General features: G+C 38.2%; 2 protein-coding genes and 1 long non-coding RNA gene across 4 annotated transcripts in view; 2 read left to right on the top strand and 1 right to left on the bottom strand.

Moving 5' to 3' along the window:
• The window catches only part of LOC122782883, a 30,421-nt gene extending 28,517 nt beyond the window's left edge, over positions 1-1,904 (top strand). The window contains exon 3 of the long non-coding RNA XR_006361984.1: positions 1,434-1,904. This is a non-coding gene — a long non-coding RNA (uncharacterized LOC122782883). The remainder of the gene's footprint in view (positions 1-1,433) is intronic.
• Positions 1,905-2,054: 150 nt separating this feature from the next.
• fuca2 (alpha-L-fucosidase 2) lies at positions 2,055-8,090 on the bottom strand. Its single transcript, XM_044047432.1, has 7 exons — positions 7,761-8,090; positions 6,517-6,704; positions 6,064-6,403; positions 5,474-5,684; positions 4,164-4,354; positions 3,792-3,900; positions 2,055-2,763 (listed from the first exon to the last, which is right to left on the bottom strand). The coding sequence occupies exons 1-7, from the start codon at positions 7,949-7,951 to the stop codon at positions 2,623-2,625; spliced, it is 1,371 nt and encodes a 456-aa protein (XP_043903367.1). The 5' UTR covers positions 7,952-8,090; the 3' UTR covers positions 2,055-2,622.
• Positions 8,091-10,786: 2,696 nt separating this feature from the next.
• On the top strand, positions 10,787-15,069 carry LOC122782873 (putative deoxyribonuclease TATDN3). 2 transcript variants are annotated; one of them, XM_044047439.1, is made up of 10 exons: positions 10,787-10,933; positions 11,864-11,896; positions 11,987-12,060; positions 12,163-12,247; positions 12,816-12,878; positions 12,993-13,102; positions 13,366-13,421; positions 13,497-13,609; positions 13,732-13,812; positions 14,436-15,069. In XM_044047439.1, the coding sequence occupies exons 1-10, from the start codon at positions 10,880-10,882 to the stop codon at positions 14,577-14,579; spliced, it is 813 nt and encodes a 270-aa protein (XP_043903374.1). In that variant the 5' UTR covers positions 10,787-10,879; the 3' UTR covers positions 14,580-15,069. The 2 variants fall into 2 exon arrangements, with proteins under 2 accessions (XP_043903374.1, XP_043903375.1); XM_044047440.1 differs by having other exon boundaries at positions 10,789-10,933; positions 13,735-13,812.
• Positions 15,070-15,400: the final 331 nt, after the last annotated feature.

Here is a 15,400-nt window from a genome sequence, read left to right as displayed (position 1 = left end):
GATTATTTTTCTCTCGATAAAATAACCCTCGTCTAATTTATCCATCTCTTTAAGGCGGCCTCTTAAACCAGGCGCATACTGTACTTATCACATTATCACAGCAGTACCTGAAAATAAACTGACATGATGAGTGTGTTTCCATGGCAACCGTGCCAACGTCTCCAACCGTTCCCCCCCAGTTCCTGTCTACATATATAATTACAGCCACTGATCACAGACTGTAGAAATGAGCGGAAAAAAGAGGGCTGCAGCAACACTCACTATTTGACCATGCAGCGTTATGTATTATATGTATGTGCTTATGTGCATTAAAGCCGCGTAAAAGTGTGATTCCGCATCAAATTGAAGCAGCTGTTGGTCGAAATCTGTGTTAAATAGCTATACAGTATATTCCAACACCTAGAGTCAGTAACGTGGGTTTCTCAGAACCAGGACCATGACAGTAAATCAGAGGTATTTCGCTATACTTTATCCAATCAAGAACCAGAACTCCACAAAGAGGCGGTGCTTGTTGCTCGTGAGTTTAAAATCCCTCTATTATTTCCATGTTCTGTTCATGCATACACACTTTTGTTGTTCACAAAGAATTCTAAAACCACAATGGAAAATTCGTGCAACAAATATTGGTGAAGTTGCATGTTGAAGTGTCACCGTACCCTTACCTACCAAGTGTGCTGGAGAACCTATGTAGCCTTCAGTTAGCATCAAAACTCAAATAATTATCTATAATTATCTTTAAAATATTTTCACCTTAATTCTACACGCTGGTACTTTGACTGTTTTTTTTAACTTTAATTTAGGAGTAAAACTTAATCTTCAATCTGTGGAATTTTATTGCAACAATTATAAATATTGACTAATATGAAACACTACATCATGACAATATCATATTGTGACTTAAATATCATGGTAATATTGTATTGTGACTTGACTATCGTGACAATATCATATCGTGTCTTAAATTTTGTGACAATATTGTATAGTGAGTTAAATATCGTGACAATATCATATTTGACTTAAATATCATGACAATATCGTATCATGTCTTAAATATTGTGCCAATATCATATTGTGATTTCAGTAATATTGTATTCTTAAATATTGCGAAAATATTGTGATAATATCGTATTATGGTGTTTCTGGGGGTTCCCACCATTCCCACCCTATATATGTATATATATATATACATCATATGTTGATGAGATTGTATATATATATATATACAATCTCATCAACATATACATATACAAAATTTGCTACAATATTTTTTTTTGCATTTAATAATTATAAATAGGTGCCCCTTTTTCACTTAAGCCTGTGAAATGTCTGTGCACGCCCCTGAAGATAATGAACAATAATGGGATACAATTGTCCAGTCCACACATGATTCTCACCCTCCCGTGGTTTTTGCTGCTGTTGTTGTTGTTGTTTAGGGGATGATCAGCTGTCAGGCTTGGGGGATTGCCTTTTGCTGCTGCTGCTGAAGCAGAGGGGGGAATGCACGGACGTGAGAAGAACCCCTTGAAAACCCCCCATCTGCACGTCATGGAACATTTGCAGGAGAGGGACCACCCACTTTAAAGGCGTGCAACAGAGAGCAGACACAACAGTGAGCTGTGGCCTGTACTGAACTCACCATCTCAGGTGACAAATACACCTACATGTACCGCAGAGAGAGAGAGAGAGAGAGAGCGATAGGGAAGACGAAGAAATGACGCGAATCCGCGGGAGAGCAGATACTCAGCAGCGCTCACTCGGCCTCCTGCTGAGAACTACACGTGTTTATCTGCACAAAAACGACTCATGTTGGCGTTTTCCTGGATCGTGTGCGCGCTGCTTGGGGGGGGGAAGAGCAGCACAGCTGCGGTGCTGTTACAGATGTGAGCAGCAGGGGGCGCCTGAGGGACGCATTCGCTGAGATACTCCAGATGAGCGGGAGTACCTCTGATAATATACTAATTATTATGATAATTAATGAATAAAAATGCATGTAGGAGACATGCAGATGACTAGAGCTCACTTGTAAGCAATTAAAATCTCAGTATGACACTTTCTAAAAATAACGATTACAACAAGTCAATTTTATTTAAACGTCACAAACACAGTTTGCCTCCAAGGGAGATGCTGTAGTGTTAGGTGTGTCCCTAAGGCAAACACACAAGCCCAACAAACATTAGATCATTAAATCATCATTCATTTTATTTCAATGTTTTCCCTGAGCACATTCAAACACAAACACTACTACATTCATCATTATAAAAATCAAATGTAAAAAAATAAAGAAAACAATCATCACAGATGTGCAATGTTGTCTCATGGTTCCCCGTTACTACTAAACCCATGTTATGGAACCTGTTGTAGTTCCCAAAGTTAAATCAAAGTACAGCTAGAACATGAAGGAGCATAAAAGAGTGTATTTAGTCTCCATTTACCTACATAATCAATAAAAACAAAAAATAAAAAAAGAAGCTAAAATTACACTATAGTGCACACATTTTGCCCTCACCCTTTGATTGTCCCTTATGTCATTCAGTTGGTCATCAGTGATTTAAACATAAAAAGCTAGTTTCCCTCCAGGGTCCTCCGGCTCTGTCTGGCCTCCTCAAGTGATCTGGTTTCCCTTTAAGCGGCACCTGTCAGCTTCAGTGTCCAGGCCCACTGACATGGCATCTGGCTGAAGGGCAGTGGGGGCAGCAGGACCGTCAGTCCCCCACTGGGATTCAAAGGCTGCCAAGGCAGAGTCCCGACACCGAGGAGCACCACCTTTTTTTTTTTATTATTTAGAACAAAACAACACATGAAAATAAGGTTGACATGTTGACAGACAAGTAGATATGCTACCTTCTCTTAATGCTGGATGTCCTTCCTGACACAAACCTACTATTAATCTAGACTTGGGACCAGCACTATAGGAGAACACTGGATGTGGATCAATTTAGAGTGCCTAATTAACCCAACTGAACCGGCAACCCTTCAGTTACAATGCAAGTTCCCTTTCCACTAGGCCAAGGGCTGCCCCAAAAAAAAGGCAGTAAATGGAGGCCAGAAGTGTCATTCTCTCTAAAAATCACAGGATTTATGTTAAGATGAGAGGTTATTATGGACTGTGGTGGGCAGCATTACACCTCTCACCGTACAGCCTGCCGGAAAATATTAGTAGAAGAAGACTTCAGGGTGAAAAGTGTTATAAACAACTCCGTAAGATAACGAAGGACGTCTGTTGTTAATGGCTCAGTGTTGGAAAGGGGTGAATTAGACACTATACTGGAGCTAATTCAAGGTTGAGACTGGAGGGGGAGATATTGTGTTCATTCTTTGCCAGTTAGGAGTCAATCAGAGCCTGGTGTGACGTAAACATACAGTAGATAACGATGGAACAGGAGTGTTCCAGAGAGAATTCCCGTTTCCTAACCATATTGTAACATCTTAAAGGTCAGTAGACTGATAAATATATATGCAAGTGTAAAGCATGCAAAACATATGATATTTTTTTTAAATCCTAACGGATCTTTACTGCCATTTCTCCTTCTTGCCATTACTTCAAAATAACAGTCAAGCTGCGGTTCACCACTTTTATTTTGTAGGAAGTGAAACCTTCAGTCTGCATTTGCAGTAACTTAACAGTGTGCTCTAAAAAGCATGCCCTTTTAAGGCCTGTACACCAGACACAAGGTAACTGATAACTATTGGTTTGTCTGTAATTGTAGAATTCATGTTTTCCTGACCCTAATGTAACATCTTAAACGGTTAGTAGACCGTGTACATGACTGTACTGATAGGTCTCATTTTACCTGAGTCTGTCCTTGTGTAACCACAGGCTCATGCAGAATCACAGTTCCGTTACTGGGCCACTCCAGCATCATGGCAAAGATGGCCTTTTCCTGTGGTTTGGAAGTGTACCTGTTGATAAAATAAGACCCATTAATGAACTTTAAAATAGTTTACATATAAAAAAAAAAAGCTGACGAGAAAGGATAGTTTTTTTCCAGTCCAAAATGTGTACGAGCAGGGACGTTTGTGACATTTAGGAGAGTTTATTTGCAGAAATTAAATGCATTACCCAAAAGTATGTTTGTATAAATGTACATTGAGCTTTTCAAATGATACATGCATCCTGTGTGTTTTGTTTTTTTTATCGTGGTCACTAATACACAAACACCCACCAGATATGAGGAGTGATGCTGTCGTTCTGAGCCCGCCACGCTGTCGTGTTGAAGATGGCTTCTCCGTTCACCTTCAGCCACTGACCCACCTGCCGCAGACGCTCCTCGTAGATGGGCGCGATTCGTCCGTCGTGTGTTGGACCAACGTTCAAGAGCAGGTTTCCACCACAGGACACCGTCTCTACTAAGGTCTGAAACGCACACAAAACATTTGCACAGTCAGTTAATCCCTTTATGTAATTTGGTGACTGAAAATGTCAGAAATGTCAATTTTAACATGGCTACAGGTATTTTATGTGTACATTTTTCATTATTTTCTGACATTGCATTCAGTACTTGATTAATCAACAAGCTATAATGCAGATGGAGGAGGAAAAAAGCCCTTGCTCTTGTATTTAAAATGGTTTAATGTGGTGGAAAAGTGGTTGTTATTTCAAATTTCTGAGTGTGGTGCTGACTGTTCAACCAAAGTTCCTCATTCTCTCCTCTTCTGACGCTTTTCAGCCAACTAACTGCCTGTTTCCAAAGTCAATAATGAACTCTGAACTTCCACATTTAAGCATCAGCAAGCGTGGAGGGAAAAGTCCAGCAGACTTGAAGAAAAATGGGAAGTTTGACAAAACTTTATCTGCTGATAGAAGCTAAGCGATAGACACAACCTTACAAAGTAAGTGGACTTTGAGTGGAGCTTCTTTGGTCAACCCGAACTTAACAAAAGTAAAACATGTAGCGTTTGGGTTTGCGAAATATTTGAAAGACGACATAATAGATCATAGGTAAGTAGGGCTACAACTAATGATTATTTTCACAATCAACTAATCTATCGTTCATTTAGTAGATTAGTTGTTTACCAAGTGTAAAGTAAGTGAAGGGTCATTGAATTATGCCAAAACATAAGATTTTTAAAATCCCAATGGATCTTTAATGCTAATTCTCCTTCGAGCCATTACTTCAAAATAAAAGTCAAGCTATGGTTTGCCACTTTTATGTGAAACTGCAGCTGTGGGATGTGAAGCCTTCAGTCTGCATTTGCAGTAACTTAATATAGTGCTCTACAAATCGTCTCGTCTTAGGTCTGCACACCTGACACAAGGTACGCGAAGATGTTGTAGACCAGATGAAGCTGCTTTAGGGGCAAATATTGTAAATTGTAAAAAAACTGTTTCACAAAACTTGGTCTGAAGAATAGGGCTCTTCTTCTTCTTCTTCTTCAGTAAACCATTAAATCATACCAGATGCTTTTGTCATAGATGGAGCACTTCAACAGATTTGTTCCATAATAAAAGGTTAATGAGAAATTCATCTCTCACCGCCACAAGCTGCTCTATGCTGAGGTAGTCACTGAGCGGAGCTTCGCGTCTATAACCCCAGGACCTTCTGTCAATGGACATGCAGTTTTCCCATTTATGTTTGATCAGGTGTCCTGGCTGGTAGCGATCGGAGCAGGTGTAATACCCACCGTGGTTGCAGATGGAGCCGTAACCCCACCGATCATTTGTCACCACAGTGTCTCGTACTGGACTGTGGAAGACAAAACACACGTAGATGAGTCAGGGACCGTTCACGTGCAGCCTCAGTATTTGATGCATGTGTGGAGAAGAACAAATTAAAACAAAAATCTTATCCTTTACTAACTAATTCAGGAGTTTTGACTAGATGGCAGCAGTGAATATTTTATTTCAGTGCCAAAAAAGACCGGTTTCACCTACTTCCTTAACCCAAGTATTAAATTGCACACTGACTGCACTCACTGCGTTGCAAAAATTTCAGATATTTAGTTTCACCACTACACATACGCACAACAGGCCTATTGAAATGGATGCTTATGCTCAACTGTTTAAGCAAAAAAATGCCCCTTAGTCAAGAACATGGTGATTTTTTTCTTAATCAGTTCCATTACCTGTCATTGTACAGCCACGCTAAGAAACCTGTGCTGTTCCAGTAAGTGTCAGGTGCATCTCCGTCTCCATCAGACCACAGCACCTCCGGCTTGTACTTGAGGATGAGCTCATAAAGCTCTGGCAGGGTTTTACTGGTCGGGAAATAGTTTGTCTTGAACTTATTGGCGGCATCCTGTTCATAGAGCGGGTTGAACCACTCAAAGAGGGAATGGTACAGCCCAAGACGTAGGTCACTGTTGGCACGGAGAGCAGTCGCCACTTCATCCACCAGGTCCCTTTTGGGTCCAACATCGACTGCATTCCAATTCCATGAGGTTTTTGAACCCCACATTGTGAAACCTGAGGGATTTATTGTAGGTATATGATAGGTTATGGCTGTGTACTTTTAAATGAACAAACAACACCAAATCCCGAAACAGAAAAAAGACAGGATTGTCTATCCTGTATTTTACCTTCATGGTGTTTGGTCGTCAGGACGATATATTTTGCCCCAGATGAGGCAAAGATATCTGTCCATTTTTTGGCGTTAAAGAACTCGGCAGTAAAATATGGAGCAAAGTCTTGATACTTGAAGTCAGGGGGATAATTTTTCTTCATGAAGTCGACATATACCTGTACTTTATTCCTCTGCCAGTAATACCTGCAAAAGAAAATGTCATTAAAAACACATGAAAGATTTGTTTTAGAATCAAGTGTTTCACCTTGAATTGGTCAGTGATAAATAAAAGTGAAGTGTTAATTGTGTTGACCTGTTGTACATAGTACAAGAAATACCTTATACTGATGTTGTGTTTTGAATTTGAAAGGTCCATTATGTAAGAACTAGTGACATCTAGTGGTGAGACTGCAGAATGTAACAAATGGTGGACTCTTCTGCTCTCCCCCTTCCATTTTGTAAGAGCAATCAGTGAACAACAGTGGCCTCTGCATTCAACAAAAGACGTTGTAGTTCTTCGTTTGCATAGTAAAGGTGTGTCCATTTACATCAGACACAAGCAATTAGAACTGGGAGTGTAGTCACCTCCGAGTTGACTGCGTTCCAGTTGAGAAATCGGGGGAGACAAACCATGGACACAACCATATCTACCCATTGTTAGTAAAACCAGTTGTGCTAATGTGAAATTAATAAGACAAAAGTGCAATTTTCAGCCAATAAAAGGGCCATACTAGTGCGTTTACATGCACAGTTTAGCCGGACTAAGGCCGTAGTCCGACTAAGACAGGCGAGTGGACAATTTGCCTAATCGGAGTACCCTAACCTGGAGGAGAAAAAAACGATTAATTGGCCGTGTATGTCTGACTGTATTTCTCTAAACTAGTGCGTTTTTTCATTGTACTGTAGAAGGAAATGGATCACTTTTAATTCCATGGCAGCATTGCAGATTCACTTGCTGAAGATCAGGACTAAATATTCCAGGAAAGCAAGTTAATCAACATTGCAGGGAACTTGGTTAACCTGGTCATTGCTCATTGGTTAACCTGGAAGTGATGATGTTCTCCAAGGTTTAATAATTTAATAATTTCTTTTTATATGGCATGGAAGCGCATATGGAGCATTTTTTTTTTAACATATTCACATTTAGCTTGTTTAATAACTGAAAAAACACTCAATTGGAATGTGCGATTACCTGACCGTATGTGGTTTCATAAGTCATGCTATATCTACAGTCGTGATCAAATGGGCGACCAAACTTACCAAAACCACTCGCTGCCGAAGCTCGGGACAGAGAAAACCCCCCAGTGTATAAAGATCCCAAACTTGGCTTGGTCAAACCATTCAGGTGATGGTCTGGAGTCGATGGATTTCCAGTTGGGTTCGTATTTGGCGTCGCCAGTGTCGAAAAGCAGCAACGGTAACAGCAAAGAAAGGAGTGTTAAACCCTCCATTTTGGTGGACCTGGCGATACTAACTGCTTCACTTTCACTGTCTCATCACACGAAGACGAATTGATATAAAGTTGGAAAGTCACATGATAAAGTGAGCGCGTGCTGCTGACAAAGGAAGTAAACGTTTACCGCAGGAGGTGTTCGATGTTTTTCACGGCTCGGCCGCCGTCGTGTCTCAAACCAATCAGATTATTTAAGCCTCGGCAAACGCCGCTCTCCTGGGGGACGCCGCGGTATATGTCACGCGCACCTACAGTTTTGCGCGTGCGTAGTGTACTTGTTCCCGGAAGACTGTTTGTTTTGGTTTTTATAATAACGTGACTTGTTATTTGTCCAAATGCAAAGATTAAAACATCTCTGCTGGGGAGTTTTACACGGTGCGACTTTTTAAGAAATACAAGTAATTTATTCTTTTAAATATCTTACGAGGAATAATTGAGCGTTTAAGTCATTCTTAAACTTTAGTTTATCTTTCAGTCTTATAGTGTTATCTTTTAGACATTTTAAGTTTATGTTGTAATTATTTTAGACTGTCTTTATTCATTCGAAATAGGTCTTTTTCTCATTTTAGTCTCTTAGTCATTTTATTCGTCTTTTTTTCGTTTAGTAAGTTATCTTTTATAGGCCATCTGGACTGTCTTTGGGTCGTTTTAATCTATTCTGTTGTTTTTTTAACCGTGGTGAAATCAGTTTCAGGTTGGATATTCAACGGACATTCGCTCCAGATCCAACGACACCACTCTCCCTCTCCACCCCGAGATAGGTGCACGATCACGGCTTGCTCAAAGTCCGACCCATCGCTCTTGACTTTCGTGGTCTTATTTAGGGACCGTCAAAAAATTACTTTTGAAAAGCCAATATTTACATAGAAATTGAGAAAAACATATATACGAGGTACTAAAATGGAATAAAAAGAGGTGTGTCCTGACTAGGCAGTCTAGTACTATGTTTCTGCACTAATTTGGTGTCTTTGGGACACATGGCCTGGAAGCTATTGAGCTAAAATGCTAATATTTACATTAAAAAAATTATAACGTAAATATTAGCATTTTAGCTCAATAGCTTCCAGGCCATGTGACCTAAAGACACCAAATCAGTGCAGAAACATAGTACTAGACTGCCTTGTCAGGACACACCTCTTTTTATTCCATTTTAGTACCTCGTATATGTTTTTCTCAATTTCTATGTAAATATTGGCTTTTCAAAAGTAAGTTTTTGACGGTCCCTAAATAAGACCACGAAAGTCAAGAGCGATGGGTCGGACTTTGAACAAGCCGTGATCGTGCACCTATCTCGGGGTGGAGAGGGAGAGGGGTGTCGTTGGATTTGGAGCGAATGTCCGTTGAATATCCAACCTGAAACTGATTTCACCGCGGTGTTTTTTTAATCTAATTTTTGGTCCCGTAACCCTGTCTTTTATTCATTTTAGCCCTTTTTATTAATGTTTTGTTTCTGTAGTATTTTAACCCTTTTAGACAATAATCTTTAAATTCAGTTCAATTTCAATTGAATTTATTTACCGCAGATGGGCTCGACATCGATATTTATGTTTTATTACAGTTGCTTTGTGTTACATTGTAATGGTGCGGTCTGAGGCGCCCCCGTGTGGCCATTGGAGAATATTATTTGTATTCATTATTCTCCCTGCATTTCGTGTATGTGTTTAGTTCACGGTCATATTACTTTATAATGCATTAACACATTATTGGTCATTTATTTATATACTTCAGGAAACCACAACAAACACATCCTGTACACTGTTCCTGTGTGTGAGCAATAATGTGTGCAATAATTTTATTTCTATTTTTATTTTTATTTTTATTTTTGTTTTTATTCTATTCTCATTTTCTTAACTGAGCTGTTGTGAATGTGTGTTTCACCCCTGGGGGAGAAATAAAGTCATTCAATTCAAAATTCAATTCAATAATGAAGGGTAAAAGAAACCTCTAGTAACTGCAGTTTTTCTAACAGAAGACTGTTAGACTGTGTACGCCAGCATCCGAATATATACTTTTTTAAGCCTGACTTAGTCGGTGTTCAAATTATGTGTGGTTGTTAACGTTATTGTACAATATCTTAGTGATATATAAGGTTTAAATCTGTCCATCTTATTTATTTCATTTCTCTTCGTTCGCTTGTCATTGTGAGGACTTAGACAAGTTAGTCCTGACGAGTTAGTTAGTGTTTGAAACAAACAAGTGAAACGTCACAGCCATAAATTATACTAATGTTGGAGATAATCAGTCTAAAAATAATGACAATAATCAAGTTAATAACAATAATATTCTTATAAATGTACTCTGTTTCGTATATCTTTATAAATGTAAACTGCTTTTGTATTGTTCCACAATGTTGGTGTACTGCAGATAAGAGCATCTGAAAGGTTCACTTGGAGGCCATGTTCGTGTGTTACTGTAAAGACAGCCATCTGCAAAAATGTTTATATCACCCAAATGTCCATAAACCAATGTCCATAAACCAAAATGATTCAGTTTTAATGATTTATTTTTAATATGGAGCATTTAAGAAGCTGGACAAATCAGAAAGATGGTCCAAATTATTGATTTGATCGTATGTGTGATCACCGAGCTGATCGTGTGTGGTTTAATAAATCATTTCCATCTACAGTCGTGATAAAATGGGGGACTAAATTTAACACCTTATTGATACGAATGCGTGCTGCTGACAAAAGGGAGTAAACGTTTACTGCTGGAGGTGTTGGATGTTTTTCACGGCTCAGCCGACGTCGTGTCTCCTGCGGGCCTGCAGTGCCATACTATTGGAGTTAAGCCGCAGCAAACGCCGCTCTCCCGGGCGACGCCGCGGTGTATGTCACGCGCGCCCACAGATGTGCGCACGCGTAGTCATTTTGATCCCGGAAGACGGTTTGTTTTGGTTTTTACAATAACGTGACCTGTATTTGTCCACATGCAGGGCTACATTGACTGTCATTGTCACATCTCCGCGGGGGATTTTGACAAGGTGCGACTTTTTAAGACATACAAATACATGTTATATTCTTTTAAATATCTTACGAAGTATATTTTGAACGTATGTTTTAGTCTTAACGGTCGTTAAGCCTGTCTTTTAGTCGTTTAGTCTTTTCTGTTGGACATTACGTTTATGTTGTAAATATTTTAGACTGTATTTATTTCTATGTCTTTTATTTTCTCTTTTTGTCTCTTTCATTTTAACCTGACCTTTTTTTCGTTCAGTCTATCTTTTAATGGATTGAGACTGTTGTTGAGTCGTTGTAATCTATTCTGTTGTTATATTAATCTTACTTTGAATCACTTAACTTTTAGCCCTTTTTAGTAACGTTCTGTTGCTGTAGTTGTTTGTTTGTTTGCTGTAGTATTGCCTAAAGTGTAACCCTTTTAGTCAACAACCTTTAAGTTATACTGTAGTCTTTAGTGATGAGACAATAAATCATATTTTTGCAATATCATAATCGTCATAAATGAAGAAAAACGTCAGTATTTCACATGAGTGACTTGAAAATCCTGTCTAACTCACCAGCATACAGTGTTTGTGATCTATATTTCTTAATGTACCTAAGGGGAGCTGCATCTTTCCCCATGGGCCTTATTATTCATTCATTTATTCATCTTCTGTGATCTTATTGAATCATTTTTCACCAAAAAAAAGACAGAAGGCTGCACCTAATTTTTTTCAGTTGCAATTATTTTGGTCAGGATAATCATGATGTAAACTTGAACATAATTTTTTTTTCAGACTCACTTAAGCTCTATTCAAATACTTGTTCTTATGTGTGCTTGTTGTTTTTTATTTTATTTGTATTTATTCAACAGTATTTTAGTGATGTAAGGTTTTAATCTTACATCTGGATATCTAACATCTGTCCATCTAATTTATTTAATCTCTCTTTACTTGTTCTCTTGTCATTGTCAGGACTTGGAGGATGTGATTGAACGTTCCAAACAGGTGAAATGTCCCAGCTATAAACATATTCATAACACTTTCATTATTGTATGTTGTATGTATAGATTTAAACTATTTGCTTTTCTCTCCCAGGCCGGACTGTTGGCGCTCTTAGCTGTGGCAGAACATGCAGGGGAATTTGAAAAGATTATTTCATTGTCACACAGGTAACTGCAGTGTCATGAGAGACTTGATGAAATATCGATTTATAATGTGTGTTATGATCCTTTTTTGAAAAAAAAAACAAAAAAAACCTGGTTCCTTCACAGGTTTCCAGGTTTTATTTTCCCCTGCTTAGGAGTCCATCCAGTTCAAGAAGTTTCCCCAGAGCAACAGAGAGGTGCTTCTCTCCAGGTAGGTTTGACTTTAAAGGGTTTTTTCGTGGAAAAATATAATGGATGAAATAAAAATATAATCACATACACTACAAACATACTCCACAAGCTATATATAAAGTAAAGCACAAAAAACTTTATTGCCGTTTATGGAAAACCATGCTGTTCATGAGGGTTCAGTTTAATTTTTTTCAATTATTCAAAGGTCTCTTGACTGTAATTGTACTAAATTTATATATCTCAGGTCTTATATCCCAAATCCTGGATTTCTACATTACTTGGTAACACCAGTTTTAAATGGTATGTTTTTGTTCAGGCTGAACAATGACTCCAAATTTCCAAAATGTGTAGAAAAACCATTTTTAAATCAAATATTGTCCTGATCTACACATCATATTCTACAGACAGAGGAAAACACACACAGTAGTCATTTTAAATGTGTTTTTCAAAAAAATTATCACGATTATGTAAAAGTGATCACTCCCTCTAATATCATAAAGAATAGATCATTATTAAAAATATTATTAATTATGGTTTCTGTGGTCATCATAAATAAAATCTGTTGTTTTTTTCTGTCTGTTATGGAGGATCTCGATGCTGCTCTCCCCATCATAGAGAAATACAAAGACCACCTTGTGGCTATTGGGGAGGTAATATCTCTAATATCACTCTCTGTGGTGACATAAATAGCACTTTATGTCCAGACTTTTATTTATCATACTTTTATGTTTCAGTTCAATCTTTTTCCCATTTTTCTGTTAAAGGTTGGTTTGGATTTTACACCCAGATTTGTCAACAATGAGACTGATAAAGACAGTCAAAGGCAGGTCCTCATTCGCCAAGCACAGATAGCTAAGCAGCTGGATCTCCCTCTGTAAGTAATATGTGATATTAAAGCAATGGATAGATAACTCATACACTTGTTGTTTGTCTCTATTTGGCCGTTACATTTAATTATACGTTATTTGTACCTCGCTTTTTGCCCTTTGTTAGCTGGGATTGGCACCAGCACCTCCCGCGACTCTCATGTGGAGAATAAAGCGGTAGAAGATGAATGAATGAATGTAATAAGAATAGCATTATGTTAGCAGCACAAACAAACTTCCATGAAATATTCGTTTCATGTTTTATTTCTAGAAATGTTCATTCACGGTCGGCAGGGAGACCGACCATCCATCTTCTCAAAGAACAAGGTACACAGTCTAGTTTAGTTTCAAATTTTTTCTTCTTCTAAAATGTAAACTGCAGTTCCCCTGAATTGTCACTAGGTGTCGAGAAAGCCCTGCTTCACGCTTTTGATGGGAAACCGTCTGTTGCCATGGAGGGAGTGAAGGCTGGATATTTCTTTTCTATTCCACCTTCCATAGTACGGAGTGAACAGGTAAAACAGAGCATCTGTTTAAGTCAAATATACTCTGAATTTTAACTTATCCTATATTTGTATTACCTGTTAATGATTGGTTATTGTTTCTCTTGTTTTGTTTTGGGTTTTTTTCTACCAAGAAGCAGAAACTTGTAAAACAACTGCCATTAGAAAACATATGTCTGGAAACGGATTCACCTGCTTTGGGTCCAGAAAAGCAGGTGAGATAATTTTTTTTCCCCTCTGACATTTAATTGAATGTTCTAAAATCCAAATTGAATATTTCATAGTAATATTTCAAGTTTTTGATAAGATACTTGGGTTTTCCTATTGACTTTAAGCTCTCCTTCAGAGCACATATTTCCAAATTGGTAACTAAGCTTAGAGTGAAGATCGGTTCCTATCACAGAAATAAATCCTGCTTCTCGTGCAAAGCAAGAACACTTTTAATACCTGCAACTTTTCTGCTGTTACTAGATTATGGTGATGTACTGCATATGGGTGCTTAAACTAAATGTTTAATGTTGTCTCTGAATTTTCAGCACATGTGAATGTCCTTCACTGAGTGTATGCAGACACACACACTGGCTGTTATTAATCTATAATAACTTATCTGTAGGAGTCTTGGAAAAGAGATTTCAATCTCAATGGGTTTGTACCTGGTTAAATAAATAAATGCAAATGACAAGATATAAAAAAGATATAAAATATTTAATTCAAGCTTACGTGCATTTGTGATATACAGTCGGAAAACAGGAGCAAGAAAATTATAATTAGTCATTGAGAGCAAAATCAGAGACATGAGCCAGCTTTTACATCTCTTTTTATTTCGTCACTGCTGCAGGTGAGAAATGAGCCCCAAAACATCCCCATCTCTGCTGAGTACATTAGTAAAATCAAAGGGGTGTCACTGGAGAAGGTGATGGAGGTGACGACGCAGAACGCCCTTCGACTCTTCCCCAAGATAAAGTCAGTCATCAGACCCTGACGCGGCCTTAAAGCTTCCTGTCACTGCTGTCATCCATTTCAGTGTGAACGTGGGATTTAATCATGTCGTGTCAACAAACAAACAGATTCATGATATCCTTACACAAATAAAGATGAGATAACATTTTGAACACAAGACTGCTGTATTTTCCCCATGTACGCTACATGTGAGTCATCCAGCCGTTCACTCTGTCACGTAACAACAGCTACTCACTGACAACATTCATGCGATAATTTGTTTTAACGTATCATTGTGAGTATTTTCATAAAATCTTTGACTGAGCAAAGCAGAGCAGTTATACTATTACCTTTGTCATTTCCCCTGTCACTATAAGTACTGATTCCAACGTTGTTGCTCTTTATAATTAAATAATCGTGCAACGGAATATCATGGACACATGTACAGACACACAGAGTCTGAGTTGACTGTCTAGAACGAGACTTTATCTCTGAGTGCTACCGGATGCTGAAACATGTTTTCTTTGTCAAAATGTCATAAAAAAAAAAAATAATGAAGAAATGAAATGTATGATGATAATGGGGGCGGGACTAGTTAAGCTTTCCCTTTCGGTTATGTATATTGTGTGAACTGCACTGTTGTGTTATGAGTGATCTAAATGTCATGACCGAAATAAATAAATAAATGGTGATTCATGTTCCACTCCGAAACAGCTGCTAATGAATGTCAAACTGTCGCGGACCTGGATCTGGTTTTTAGTGATAACCTTAAATGAAAGTTTGCAACTGTTGTTCACTTACACTTTTAGTCAGATCATTTATATTTGTGGGGCTTAAATACATTTCAGTGTTGTTGTTGTTTTT

Source organism: Solea senegalensis, linkage group LG16, assembly GCF_019176455.1.
Source record: "Solea senegalensis isolate Sse05_10M linkage group LG16, IFAPA_SoseM_1, whole genome shotgun sequence".
NCBI lineage: Eukaryota > Metazoa > Chordata > Actinopteri > Pleuronectiformes > Soleidae > Solea > Solea senegalensis.
Note: the sequence above shows the minus strand (reverse complement) of the source record. Positions and strands in the feature narration are given on the sequence as shown.

Excerpts from the sequence above, each read along its gene's own strand:
- fuca2 (XM_044047432.1), bottom strand. The coding sequence starts at position 7,951 with ATGGAGGGTTTAACACTCCTTTCTTTGCTGTTACCGTTGCTGCTTTTC. Across the intron at positions 5,685-6,063 it reads GCGTGGCTGTACAATGACAG|TCCAGTACGAGACACTGTGG; the intron begins GTAATGGAACTG and ends TGTCTTCCACAG. Across the intron at positions 4,355-5,473 it reads GCATAGAGCAGCTTGTGGCG|ACCTTAGTAGAGACGGTGTC; the intron begins GTGAGAGATGAA and ends TGTGCGTTTCAG.
- LOC122782873 (XM_044047439.1), top strand. The coding sequence starts at position 10,880 with ATGCAGGGCTACATTGACTGTCATTGTCACATCTCCGCGGGGGATTTT. Across the intron at positions 10,934-11,863 it reads CCGCGGGGGATTTTGACAAG|GACTTGGAGGATGTGATTGA; the intron begins GTGCGACTTTTT and ends TGTCATTGTCAG. Across the intron at positions 13,813-14,435 it reads CTTTGGGTCCAGAAAAGCAG|GTGAGAAATGAGCCCCAAAA; the intron begins GTGAGATAATTT and ends TCACTGCTGCAG.